The sequence below is a fragment of the Oncorhynchus keta genome, unplaced genomic scaffold (assembly GCF_023373465.1).
Source record: "Oncorhynchus keta strain PuntledgeMale-10-30-2019 unplaced genomic scaffold, Oket_V2 Un_scaffold_7257_pilon_pilon, whole genome shotgun sequence".
Lineage (NCBI taxonomy): Eukaryota > Metazoa > Chordata > Actinopteri > Salmoniformes > Salmonidae > Oncorhynchus > Oncorhynchus keta.
The window spans coordinates 35,001-50,582 of NW_026290993.1; the positions used below are offsets into that span (position 1 = coordinate 35,001).

General features: G+C 45.4%; 1 protein-coding gene across 1 annotated transcript in view; it reads right to left on the reverse strand.

Moving 5' to 3' along the window:
* Positions 1-15,582, reverse strand: part of LOC127929406 (ectonucleoside triphosphate diphosphohydrolase 1-like) — a 93,691-nt gene that overhangs the window by 409 nt on the left and 77,700 nt on the right. Inside the window, 1 exon segment of the mRNA XM_052517367.1 lies at positions 1-15. This exon segment is cut by the window's left edge and continues 87 nt beyond it. Within this exon segment, the coding sequence (XP_052373327.1) occupies positions 1-15 (15 nt within the window).

Below are 15,582 nucleotides of genomic sequence, written 5' to 3' on the forward strand. Positions count from 1 at the left end.
ATCACTACCTGAAATCTACACACACGCACACACGCACGCACGCACGCACAAGCACACACAGACACACACATCACAGTCAGTGTTGAAGATATATTTCAGAAAGTCAAGAAAACATTGTTTAGGTCATGATATTGAATCTAAATTATTGGTATTTTGGTATTTTATTAGGATCCCCATTAGCTGTTGCAAAAGCAGCAGCTACTCTTCCTGGGGTCCACACAAACCATGAACTACATGGACAGAACTACATAGATTGAAAAAAAAAGGCACACGTAGCCTACACATCCATACATCTACACATCCACACACACCCTACACATCCGTTACATCCACACACACCCTACACATCCATACATCTGTCCACGTAGCCTATAGCCTACACATCCACACACATCCATCCACATCCACCCTACAACATCCACACATCCACACAGCCAGTAAATGAAGATAAGGGAGTGACATCCATACAGCCTACTGGACATCCATACAGCATGTAGCCTACATCCATACATCCACGTAGCCACACATCATACATCCACACAGCCTACACATCCATACATCACACAGCCTACACATCCATACAGCCACACATCCATACACAGTTTACATCCATACATCCACACATCCATTTGGTAGCCTACACATCCATACATCCTACACAGCAGCTACTCTTCCACACACAGCCTACACATCCATACATCCACACATCCATACACACAGCCTACACATCATACACACGTAGCCTACACATCAATACATCCACCCTACACATCCATACATCCATATCCACACACAGCCTACACATCCATACATACCTACACATCCATACATCTACGTAGCCTACATACATACATCCACGTAGCCTTGCACACAATACATCCACACATCCAATACACACGTAGCCTACACATCCACACAGCCACACATACATCCACAGCCTACACATCCCTACACATCCATACAGCACATATCAATACACACACATCCATCATCCACAGCCTACACATCATACATCCACGTAGCCTACACATCAATACATCCACGTAGCCTACACATCCATACATCCATAGCCAGACACACATCCACACACGTAGCCTACATATCAATACATCCACGTAGCCTACACATCATACATCCACAGCCTACATATCGATACACACGTCTACACATCCATACATCCACAGCCTACATATCCATCGTCTACACATCCACAGCCTACACATCCATACACAGCCTACACATCAATACATCCACACAGCCTACACATCCACACGTAGCCTACATATCATACATCCACGTACAGCCTACACATCCACACATCCACACATCCACAGCCTACACATCCATACATCCACACAGCCTACATCATCCACACGTAGCCTACACATCCACACAGCCTACACATCACGTAGCCTACACACACGTAGCCTACACATCCACACAGCCGTAGCCTACACATCCAGCTTCACACATCAATCACACGTAGCCTACACACACATCCACGTACACATCCATACACATCACATCCACGTAGCCACACATCCATACACACGTAGCCTACATATCATACACGTACACAGCCTACATCCACAGCCTACACATCCATACATCACAGCCTACATATCTACACACAGCCTACATATCATACATCCACAGCTACACATCCAATACATCCACGTCTACATAATACATCCACGTCTACACATCCATACATCCACGTAGCCTACACATCCATACATCCACACACACACATCCACAGCCTACACATCCACACATACATCCACATCATACACACATCGTAGCCCACACATCATACACACAGCCTACACATCCACACAGCCTACACATCCATCATCCACACACAGCCAGACATCCATACATCCACAGCCTACACATCAATACATCCACATACATATCCATACATCCACAGCCTACATATCCATACATCCACACATCCATCCACAGCCTACACATACATCCATACATCCATACACACAGCCTACACATCACATCCACACAGCCTACACATCCATACACATAGCCTCCACACATACATCCACACACAGCCCACATCCACACATCCATCCACACAGCCTACAGCCTACACATCACATCCACAGCCATACACATCTACACATCCTACACACCACACATCCACACAGCCTACACATCCACACATCCATACCTACACATCCATACATCCACACACAGCCTACACATCAATACACACAGCCTACACATCCATACATCCATACACACATACAGCCTACACATCACACCTACACATCCATACATCACACAGCCTACACACACATCCACCAGCCTACACATCCATACACACAGCCTACACATCCATCCACGTAGCCTACACATCCACACACAGCCTACACATCCACACAGCCTACACATCCACACATCACAGCCTACACATCCACACACAGCCTACACATCTACACATACATCCACACAGCCTACATCCACACATCCACACAGCCTACACATCACACAGCCTACATACATCCACATCCATCCACATCATACACACAGCTACACATCCATACATCCTATCCACACATCCACACAGCCTACACACCACACAGCCTACACATCCATACATCACACAGCCCACATCCATACATCCACACAGCCTACACATCCATACATCCCACACAGCCTCACAGACATCCACACATCCACACATCCACACATCCACACAGCCTACACATCCATACAGCCACACACATACCTACACATCACCCTACATCCACATCCACACACAGCCACACATCCATACAGCCTACACATCCACACATCCACACACAGCCTACACATCCATACATCACACACAGCCTACACATCCACACAGCCTACACATCCACCATACAGCCTCCACACAGCCTACACATCCACACACATCCTACATCCACACACAGCCTACACATCCACATTAGCCACACAGCCACAGTCTACACATCCATACATCCACACAGCCTCACACATCCACACATCCATACATCTACACATCCATACATCCACACACAGCCTACACATCCATACATCCACACATCCATACATCCACACATCCATACATCCACACACAGCCTACACATCCACACACAGCCTACACATCCATACATCCACACATAGCCTACACATCCATACATCCACACAGCCTACACATCCACACAGCCTACACATCCATACATCCACCAGCCTACACATCCATACATCCACACACATCCACACAGCCTACACATCCACATCCACATAGCCTACACATCCATCCACACACAGCCTACACATCCACACAGCCTACACATCCAAACATAGACATCACACAGCCTACACATCCACACATAGCCTACACATCCACACATCCATACAGCCTACACATCCACACATAGCCTACACATCCACACATCCATACACAGCCTACACATCCACACAGCCACATCCACACAGCCTACACACATCCATCCACACATCCACACAGCCTACACATCCATACATCCACACATCCACACAGCCTAGACATCCATACATCCACACAGCCTACACATCCAAACAGCCTACACATCCATACATCCACACATCCACACAGCCACACATCCATACATCCACACATCCACACACATCCACACACAGCCTACACATCCACACAGCCTACACATCCATACATCCACACACAGCCTACACATCCATACAGTTTACACATCCACACACAGCCTACACATCCATACAGCCTACACATCTACACATCCACACACAGCCTACACATCCATACAGCCTACACATCCATACATCTACACATCCATACAGCCACACAGCCTACATCCACACAGCCTACACATCCATACAGCCTCCTACACATCCATACATACATCCATACATCCACACATAGCCTACACACACCTACACATCCACACACAGCCTACACATCCATCCACACACATACAGCCTACACATCCATACATCCACACACAGCCTACACATCCATACATCCACACACAGCCTACACATCCATACAGCCTACACATCCATACATCCACACACAGCCTACACATCCATACATCCACACACAGCCTATCCACACACAGCCTACACATCCATACAGCCTACACATCCATACATCCCACACAGCCTACACATCCATACAGCCTACACATCCACACACAGCCTACACATCCATACAGCCTACACACATACACATCCATACATCCACACAGCCTACACTACACATCCACACACGGCCACACATCCATACAGCCTACACATCCACACACAGCCTACACATCCATACATCCACACATCCAGCCTACACATCACACACAGCCTACACATCCATACATCCACACACAGCCATACAGCCTACACATCCACACACGGCCTACACATCCACATCACACACAGCCTACACATCCATACATCCACACACAGCCTACACATCACATCCATACAGCCTACACATCCATACATCCACACACAGCCTACACATCCATACATCCACACACATCACACATCCACACACGGCCCACACATCCATACATCCCACACATCCATACATACACACAAACTATCTAGGTCAAACAGGGGAGAGGTGTTGTGCTGTGAGGTGTTGCTTTATCTGTTTTTGAAACCAGGTTTTCTGTTTATTTGAGCAATATGAGATGCAATTATGGCTCTATATATTACTGTACGCTTTATGGAATTTGTTCTGGATTAGAGGACTGTGAGAAGACCTCTGGTGGGGTAAGTGTGTGTATGGTGCACTACTGTATGGTGCACGGTGCACTATAGTGTATGGTGCACTACTGACACAATGATGAAAATAATCATGGCCTTTAAACCTTTAAGCTGCATACTGGACCCTATTCCAACTAAACTACTGAAAGAGCTGCTTCTTGTGCTTGGCCCTACTATGTTGGACATAAACGGCTCTCTATCCACCGGATGTGTACCAAACTCACTAAAAGTGGCAGTAATAAAGCCAAACATTGACCCGGAAAATATAAAAAACTATCGGCCTATATCGAATCTTCCATTCCTCTCAAACATTTTAGAAAAGGCTGTTGCGCAGCAACTCACTGCCTTCCTGAAGACAAACAATGTATACGAAATGCTTCAGTCTGGTTTTAGACCCCATCATAGCACTGAGACTGCACTTGGGAAGGTGGTAAATTACCTTTTAACCTCTTGAACCTATGGGGGCGCTGTCTCATTATTGGATAATAAGACGTGCCCGTTTTAAGCGCAATATTTTGTCACGAAAAGATGCTCGACTATGCATGGAATTGACAGCCTTGGAAAGACACAACTCTGACGTCTCCAAAACTGCAAAGATATTATCTGTGAGTGCCCCAGAACTAATGCAACAGGCGGAAACCAAGATTAAGTTTCATACAGGAAATGCCCCAGATTCTGAAGGCGCTGTGTTCCAATGTCTCCTTATATGGCTGTGAATGCGCCAGGAATGAGCCCGCGCTTTCTGTCTATTCCCCGAGGTGTCTGCAGCATTGTGAGGTGTTTGTAGGCATATCATTGGAAGATTGACCATAAGAGACTACATTTACCTGGTGTCCCGCCCGGTGTCCTGTGTGCATAATCTGTAGGTCCATGCGCGTTCCATTTCTTCAGAACAGAAAGTAAAATGCCACGATGGATTTTATCGTCGATAGATATGTGAAAAACACCTTGAGGATTGATTCTAAACATCGGTTTGCCATGTTTCTGTCGATATTATGGAGTTAATTTGGAAAAAGTTTGCGTTTTAATGACTTATTATTATTTATTTTTCCTTACCCAAACGCGATGAACAAACGGAGCGATTAGTCGACACAAATAATATTTTTTGTAAAAACGGAACATTTGCTATCTAACAGAGTCTCCTCATTGAAAACATCTGAAGTTCTTCAAAGGTAAATGATTTTATTTGAATGCTTTTATGGTTTTTGTGGAAAATGTTGCATGCTGAATGCTAACGCTAAATGGTACGTTAGCCATCAATACTGTTACACAAATGCTTGTTTTGCAGTGGTTGAGAAGCATATTTAGACAATCATAGATGACAGTGTTGTTAACAAAGGCTAAGCTTGAGAGCAAATAGATTAATTTAATTTCATTTGCGATTTTCATGAATAGTTAACGTTGTGTTATGCTAATGAGCTTGCGGATAGATTTTCACAATCCTGGATACAGGTTTTTTTCTTCGCTAAACGTTACGCAGAAAACGTAGTGATTTGTCCTAAACAAATAATCTTTCAGGAAAAACTCAACATTTTGCTATCTGAGTCTCCTCATTAAACATCCAAAGTTCTTTTTCTGTTTTTGTGAAAATATTGCCTGCTGAATGCTAACGCTAAATGCTACGCTAGCTATCAATACTGTTACACAAATGCTTGTTTTGCTATGGTTGAGAAGCATATTTTGAAAATCTGAGATGTCAGTGTTGTTAACAAAGGCTAAGCTTGAGAGCAAATAGATTAATTTCATTTCATTTGCGATTTTCATGAATAGTTAACGTTGCGTTATGGTAATGAGCTTGAGGCTGTAGTCACGATACTGGATCCGGGATGGCTCGACGCAAGAAGTTAATGGCATCAGACCGAGGCTCTGCATCTGTCCTCGTGCTCCTAGACCTTAGTGCTGCTTTTGATACCATCGATCACCACATTCTTTTGGAGAGATTGGAAACCCAAATTGGTCTACACGGACAAGTTCTGGCCTGGTTTAGATCTTATCTGTTGGAAAGATATCAGTTTGTCTCTGTGAATGGTTTGTCCTCTGACAAATCAACTGTAAATGTCGGTGTTCCTCAAGGTTCCGTTTTAGGACCACTATTGTTTTCATTATATATTTGACCTCTTGGGGATGTCATTGAAAACATAATGTTAACTTTCACTGCTATGCGGATGACACATAGCTGTACATTTCAATGAAACATGGTGAAGCCCCAAAATTGCCCTCGCTAGAAGCATGTGTTTCAGACATAAGGAAGTGGAGGGCTGCAAATTTTCTACTTTTAAACTCGGACAAAACAGAGATGCTTGTTCTAGGTCCCAAGAAACAAAGATATCTTCTGTTGAATCTGACAATTAATCTTAATGGTTGTACAGTCGTCTCAAATAAAACGGAAGGACCTCGGCGTTACTCTGGACCCTGATCTCTCTTTTGACGAACATATCAAGACAGCTTTATTCCATCTACGTAACATTGCAAAAATCAGAACCTTTCTGTCCAAACATATTGCAGAAAAAGGTATCGTTGCTTTTGTCCCTAGAATTTCTAAGCAAACAGCTGGAGGCAGGGCTTTCTCCTATAGAGCTCCATTTTTATGGAACGGTCTGCCTACCCATGTCAGAGACGTAAACTCGGTCTCAACCTTTAAGTCTTTACTGAAGACTCATCTCTTCAGTGGGTCATATGATTGAGTGTAGTCTGGCCCAGGAGTGAGAAGGTGAACGGAAAGGCTTTGGAGCAACGAACTGCCCTTGCTGTCTCTGCCTGGCCGGTTCCCCTCTTTCCACTGGGATTCTCTGCCTCTAACTCTATTATAGGGGCTGAGTCACTGGCATACCGTCCTTGGGAGGGGTGCGTCACCTGAGTGGGTTGAGTCACTGATGTGGTCATCCTGTCTGGGTTGGCGCCCCCCTTGGGTTGTGCCGTTGCGGAGATCTTTGTGGGCTATACTCAGCCTTGTCTCAGGATGGTAAGTTGGTGGTTGAAGATATCCCTCTAGTGGTGTGGGGGCTGTTCTTTGGCAAAGTGGGTGTGGTTATATCCTTCCTGTTTGGCCCTGTCTGGGGTGTCCTCGGATGGGGCCACAGTGTCTCCTGACCCCTCCTGTCTCAGCCTCCAGTATTTATGCTGCAGTGGTTTGTGTCGGGGGGCTAGGGTCAGTTTGTTATATCTGGAGTACTTCTCCTGTCCTATTCAGTGTCCTGTGTGAATTTAAGTGTGCTCTCTCTAATTCTCTCTTTCTTTCTCTCTCTCGGAGGACCTGAGCCCTAGGACCATGCCTCAGGACTACCTGACATGATGACGTGCTGCTGCTCCAGTTTCAACTGTTCTGCCTTATTATTATTGGACCATGCTGGTCATTTATGAACATTTGAACATCTTGGCCATGTTCTGTTATAATCTCCACCCGGCACAGCCAGAAGAGGACTGGCCACCCCACATAGCCTGGTTCCTCTCTAGGTTTCTTCCTAGGTTTTGGCCTTTCTAGGAGTTTTTCCGAGCCACCGTGCTTCTACACCTGCATTGCTTGCTGTTTGGGGTTTCAGGCTGGGTTTCTGTACAGCACTTTGAGATATCAGCTGATGTACGAAGGGCTATATAAATACATTTGATTTGATTTTGATTTGATTTTGTTGACCAGAGCCCTATATAGAACACTACTGTTGACCAGAGCCCTATTCCCTATATAGAAGTATATACAAAGGAAGTTCCATGCAATAAGGGCTCTATATAATAATGTACGCTTTACGGGATTTGTCCTGGATTAGAGGTGTCACGATCGTCGTAGTGAGGAGACCAAGGCGCAGCGTGATATGAATACATGTTCTATATTTAATGAAGAAAGAACACTGAAACAAACTTACAAAACAACAAATGACCGTGACGCTATATCATCTAAATGTGCAGACACAGGCAACTGCCTCTAATTGAGAACCAATCTAGGCAACCATAGACATACATAAACATCTCAATGGTAAACAACCCCATAAACCTACAAAACTCCTAGACAGTACAAAACACATACATCACCCATGTCACACCCCGACCTAATCAAAATACACTGCTCAAAAAATTAAGGGAACACTAAAATAACATCCTAGATCTGAATTAATAAAATATTCTTATTAAATACTTTTTTCTTTACATAGTTGAATGTGCTGACAACAAAATCACACAAAAATTATCAATGGAAATCAAATTTATCAACCCATGGAGTCACACTCAAAATCAAAGTGGAAAACCACACTACAGGCTGATCCAACTTTGATGTAATGTCCTTAAAACAAGTCAAAATGAGGCTCAGTAGTGTGTGTGGCCTCCACATGCCTGTATGACCTCCCTACAATGCCTGGGCATGCTCCTGATGAGGTGGCGGATGGTCTCCTGAGGGATCTCCTCCCAGACCTGGACTAAAGCATCCGCAAACTCCTGGACAGTCTGTGGTGCAACGTGGCGTTGGTGGATGGAGCGAGACATGCCTTCCTCTTGCAGGAACTGCTGACACACTCCAGCCACATGAGGTCTAGCATTGTCTTGCAGTAGGAGGAACCCAGGGCCAACCACACCAGCATATGGTCTCACAAGGGGTCTGAGGATCTCATCTCAGTACCTAATGACAGTCAGGCTACCTCTGGCGAGCACATGGAGGGCTGTGCGGCCCCACAAAGAAATGCCACCCCACACCATGACTGACCCACCACCACACCGGTCATGCTGGAGGATGTTGCAGGCAGCAGAACGTTCTCCATGGCGTCTCCAGACTGTCACGTCTGTCACATGTGCTCAGTGTGAAACTGCTTTCATCTGTGAAGAGCACAGGCGCCAGTGCCAATCTTGGTGTTCTCTGGCAAATGCCAAACGTCCTGCACGGTGTTTGGCTGTAAGCACAACCCCCACCTGTGGACGTCGGACCCTCATACCACCCTCATGGAGTCTGTTTCTGACCATTTGAGCAGACACATGCACATTTGTGGCCTGCTGGAGGTCATTTTGCAGGGCTCTGGTAGTGCTCCTCCTTGCACAAAGGCGGAGGTAGCGGTCCTGCTGCTGGGTTGTTGCCCTCCTACGGCTTCCTCCACGTCTCCTGATGTACTGGCCTGTCTCCTGGTATCGCCTCCATGCTCTGGACACTACTCTGACAGACACAGGAAACCTTCTTGCCACAGCTCACATTGATGTGCCATCCTGGATGAGCTGCACTACCTGAGCCACTTGTGTGGGTTGTAGACTCCGTCTCATGCTACCACTAGAGTGAAAGCACCGCCAGCATTCAAAAGTGACCAAAACATCAGCCAGGAAGCATAGGAACTGAGAAGGGGTCTGTGGTCCCCACCTGTAGAACCACTCCTTTATTGGAGGTGTCTTGCTAAATGTCTATAATTTCCACCTGTTATCTATTCCATTTTCACAACAGCATGTGAAATTTATTGTCAATCAGTGTTGCTTCCTAAGTGGACAGTTTGATTTCACAGAAGTGTGACTGACTTGGAGTTACATTTTGTTGTGTAAGTGTTCCCTTTATTTTTTTGAGCAGTGTATATAAAGAAAACAAAGAATACTCAGGTCAGGGCGTGACAAGAGGACTGTCAAAGACCTCTGGTGGGGTAAGTGTGTGTGTCAGAGCTATGTGTAAGTTGATTATGCAAACAATTTGGGATTTTCAACACATTGTTTCTTATAAAAAGAAGAAGTCACGCAGTCAGTCTCTCCTCAACTCTGAGCCAAGAGAGACTGGCAGCATAGTGTTAATATCAGCCCTCTGATTACAGTCAGTCTCTCCTCAACTCTTAGCCAAGAGAGACTGGCAGCATAGTGTTAATATCAGCCCTCTGATTACAGTCAGTCTCTCCTCAACTCTGAGCCAAGTGAGACTGACAGCATAGTGTTAATATCAGCCCTCTGATTACAGTCAGTCTCTCCTCAACTCTTAGCCAAGTGAGACTGGCAGCATAGTGTTAATATCAGCCCTCTGATTACACTCAGTCTCTCCTCAACTCTCAGCCAAGAGAGACTGGCAGCATAGTGTTAATATCAGCCCTCTGATTACAGTCAGTCTCTCCTCAACTCTTAGCCAAGTGAGACTGGCAGCATAGTGTTAATATCAGCCCTCTGATTACAGTCAGTCTCTCCTCAACTCTTAACCAAGAGAGACTGGCAGCATAGTGTTAATATCAGCCCTCTGATTACAGTCAGTCTCTCCTCAACTCTTAACCAAGAGAGACTGGCAGCATAGTATTAATATCAGCCCTCTGATTACAGTCACTCTCTCCTCAACTCTTAACCAAGAGAGACTGGCAGCATAGTGTTAATATCAGCCCTCTGATTACAGTCAGTCTCTCCTCAACTCTTAGTCAAGAGAGACTGGCAGCATAGTATTAATATCAGCCCTCTGATTACAGTCAGTCTCTCCTCAACTCTGAGCCAAGTGAGACTGGCAGCATAGTATTAATATCAGCCCTCTGATTACAGTCAGTCTCTCCTCAACTCTTAACCAAGAGAGACTGGCAGCATAGTATTAATATCAACCCTCTGATTACAGTCAGTCTCTCCTCAACTCTTAGCCAAGAGAGACTGACAGCATAGTATTAATATCAGCCCTCTGATTACAGTCAGTCTCTCCTCAACTCTTAGCCAAGTGAGACTGGCAGCATAGTGTTAATATCAGCCCTCTGATTACAGTCAGTCTCTCCTCAACTCTGAGCCAAGAGAGACTGGCAGCATAGTGTTAATATCAGCCCTCTGATTACAGTCAGTCTCTCCTCAACTCTTAACCAAGAGAGACTGGCAGCATAGTGTTAATATTAGCCCTCTGATTACAGTCAGTCTCTCCTCAACTCTTAACCAAGAGAGACTGGCAGCATAGTGTTAATATCAGCCCTCTGATTACAGTCAGTCTCTCCTCAACTCTTAGCCAAGTGAGACTGGCAGCATAGTGTTAATATCAGCCCTCTGATTACAGTCAGTCTCTCCTCAACTCTGAGCCAAGAGAGACTGGCAGCATAGTGTTAATATCAGCCCTCTGATTACAGTCAGTCTCTCCTCAACTCTGAGCCAAGAGAGACTGGCGTGCATAGTGTTAATATCAGCCCTCTGATTACAGTCAGTCTCTCCTCAACTCTTAGCCAAGAGAGACTGGCAGCATAGTGTTAATATTAGCCCTCTGATTACAGTCAGTCTCTCCTCAACTCTTAACCAAGAGAGACTGGCAGCATAGTATTAATATTAGCCCTCTGATTACAGTCAGTCTCTCCTCAACTCTTAACCAAGAGAGACTGGCAGCATAGTGTTAATATTAGCCCTCTGATTACAGTCAGTCTCTCCTCAACTCTTAACCAAGAGAGACTGGCAGCATAGTGTTAATATTAGCCCTCTGATTACAGTCAGTCTCTCCTCAACTCTTAACCAAGAGAGACTGGCAGCATAGTGTTAATATTAGCCCTCTGATTACAGTCAGTCTCTCCTCAACTCTTAACCAAGAGAGACTGGCAGCATAGTGTTAATATAGCCCTCTGATTACAGTCAGTCTCTCCTCAACTCTTAACCAAGTGAGACTGGCAGCATAGTGTTAATATCAGCCCTCTGATTACAGTCAGTCTCTCCTCAACTCTGAGCCAAGAGAGACTGGCAGCATAGTGTTAATATCAGCCCTCTGATTACAGTCAGTCTCTCCTCAACTCTTAACCAAGAGAGACTGGCAGCATAGTGTTAATATCAGCCCTCTGATTACAGTCAGTCTCTCCTCAACTCTTAACCAAGAGAGACTGGCAGCATAGTATTAATATCAGCCCTCTGATTACAGTCAGTCTCTCCTCAACTCTGAGCCAAGAGAGACTGGCAGCATAGTGTTAATATCAACCCTCTGATTACAGTCAGTCTCCTCAACTCTTAGCCAAGAGAGACTGACAGCATAGTATTAATATCAGCCCTCTGATTACAGTCAGTCTCTCCTCAACTCTTAGCCAAGTGAGACTGGCAGCATAGTGTTAATATCAGCCCTCTGATTACAGTCAGTCTCTCCTCAACTCTTAACCAAGAGAGACTGGCAGCATAGTATTAATATCAGCCCTCTGATTACAGTCAGTCTCTCTCAACTCTTAACCAAGAGAGACTGGCAGCATAGTGTTAATATCAGCCCTCTGATTACAGTCAGTCTCTCCTCAACTCTTAACCAAGAGAGACTGGCAGCATAGTGTTAATATCAGCCCTCTGATTACAGTCAGTCTCTCCTCAACTCTAAGCCAAGAGAGACTGGCAGCATAGTATTAATATCAGCCCTCTGATTACAGTCAGTCTCTCCTCAACTCTGAGCCAAGTGAGACTGGCAGCATAGTATTAATATCAGCCCTCTGATTACAGTCAGTCTCTCCTCAACTCTTAACCAAGAGAGACTGGCAGCATAGTATTAATATCAACCCTCTGATTACAGTCAGTCTCTCCTCAACTCTTAGCCAAGAGAGACTGACAGCATAGTATTAATATCAGCCCTCTGATTACAGTCAGTCTCTCCTCAACTCTTAGCCAAGTGAGACTGGCAGCATAGTGTTAATATCAGCCCTCTGATTACAGTCAGTCTCTCCTCAACTCTGAGCCAGAGAGACTGGCAGCATAGTGTTAATATCAGCCCTCTGATTACAGTCAGTCTCTCCTCAACTCTTAACCAAGAGAGACTGGCAGCATAGTGTTAATATTAGCCCTCTGATTACAGTCAGTCTCTCATCAACTCTTAACCAAGAGAGACTGGCAGCATAGTATTAATATCAGCCCTCTGATTACAGTCAGTCTCTCCTCAACTCTTAGCCAAGAGAGACTGGCAGCATAGTGTTAATATCAGCCCTCTGATTACAGTCAGTCTCTCCTCAACTCTTAACCAAGAGAGACTGGCAGCATAGTGTTAATATCAGCCCTCTGATTACAGTCAGTCTCTCCTCAACTCTTAACCAAGAGAGACTGGCAGCATAGTATTAATATCAGCCCTCTGATTACAGTCAGTCTCTCCTCAACTCTGAGCCAAGTGAGACTGGCAGCATAGTGTTAATATCAGCCCTCTGATTACAGTCAGTCTCTCCTCAACTCTTAGCCAAGAGAGACTGACAGCATAGTATTAATATCAGCCCTCTGATTACAGTCAGTCTCTCCTCAACTCTTAGCCAAGAGAGACTGGCAGCATAGTATTTATATCAGCCCTCTGATTACAGTCAGTCTCTCCTCAACTCTTAGCCAAGAGAGACTGGCAGCATAGTGTTAATATCAGCCCTCTGATTACAGTCAGTCTCTCCTCAACTCTTAGCCAAGTGAGACTGGCAGCATAGTGTTAATATCAGCCCTCTGATTACAGTCAGTCTCTCCTCAACTCTGAGCCAAGAGAGACTGGCAGCATAGTGTTAATATCAGCCCTCTGATTACAGTCAGTCTCTCCTCAACTCTTAGCCAAGTGAGACTGGCAGCATAGTGTTAATATCAGCCCTCTGATTACAGTCAGTCTCTCCTCAACTCTGAGCCAAGAGAGACTGGCAGCATAGTGTTTATATCAGCCCTCTGATTACAATGAAGATTAAGACATGCCTTTGTTCTGGGCCAGCTACAGCTTAACTAGGTGTTTCTTTGCAGCACTTGACCACATGAATGGACAATAAATCAAACTAGAGCCCGCAGGACCTGCTTTAGGAGTGTGGTGTCAAGAAATCTGAGCATCTTTTTAAATTCATTTTTTAATCCCCATTTCTCCCTAATTTCGTGGTATCCAATTGTTAGTAGTTACTATCTTGTCTCATCGCTACAACTCCCATATGGGCTCGGGAAAGACGAAGGTCGAAAGCCATGCATCCTCCGAAACACAACCCAACCAAGCCGCACTGCTTCTTAACACAGCGCGCATCCAACCCGAAGCCAGCCGCACCAATGTGTCGGAGGAAACACCGTGCACCTGGCGACCTGGTTAGCGTGCACTGCGGCCGGCCCACCACAAGAGTCGCTAGTGGGCGATGAGAGATGGATATCCCTACCGACCAAACCCTCGCTAACCCGGACGACGCTAGGCCAATTGTGCGCCGCCCACGGATCTCCCGGTCGCAGCCGGCTGCGATGCAGAGCCTGGGCGAGATCCCAGAATCTCTGGTGGTACAGCTAGCGCTGCGATGCCCTAGACCACTGCGCCACCCGGGAGGCCCGAGCATCTCTTTTTTACGGACAGACCTCTCCCCATCTTTACAACCATTGTAAACTATCATGGTCAAAAGATTAAATCTAAGGTAACGGCAAGTCATTTAGTCTCCTCAACTTGTTCAACAGCCACACCATTCATTACCAGATTCAGGATATATGCTGAACAGAAATATAAATGCAACATGCAACAATTTCAAAGATTTTACTGAGTTACAGTTCATATAATTAATGAATTCATTAGTCCCTAATCTATGGATTTCACATAACTGGGAGTACAGATATGCATCTGTTGGTCAAAGATACCTTAAGAAAGGGTAGGGAAGAGGATCAGAAAACCAGTCAGTACCTGATGTGACCGCCATCTGCCTCATACAGCGTCACACATCTCCTTCACATAGAGTTGATCAGGGATTGTGGCCTGTGGAATGTGGTCCCACTCATCTTCGATGGCTGTGCAAAGATGTTGTATATTTGTCGGGAACTGGAACATGCTGTCGTACACGTCGATCCAGAGCATCCCAAACATGCTTAATGGGTGACATGTCTGGTGAGTATGTAGGCCAGGGAAGAACTAGGACATTTTCAGCTTCTAGGAACTGTGTACACATCCTTGCGACATGAGGTGGTGCTTTATCATGCTGAAATATGAGGTGATGTTCCAATGGGCCTCAGGAACTCGTCACG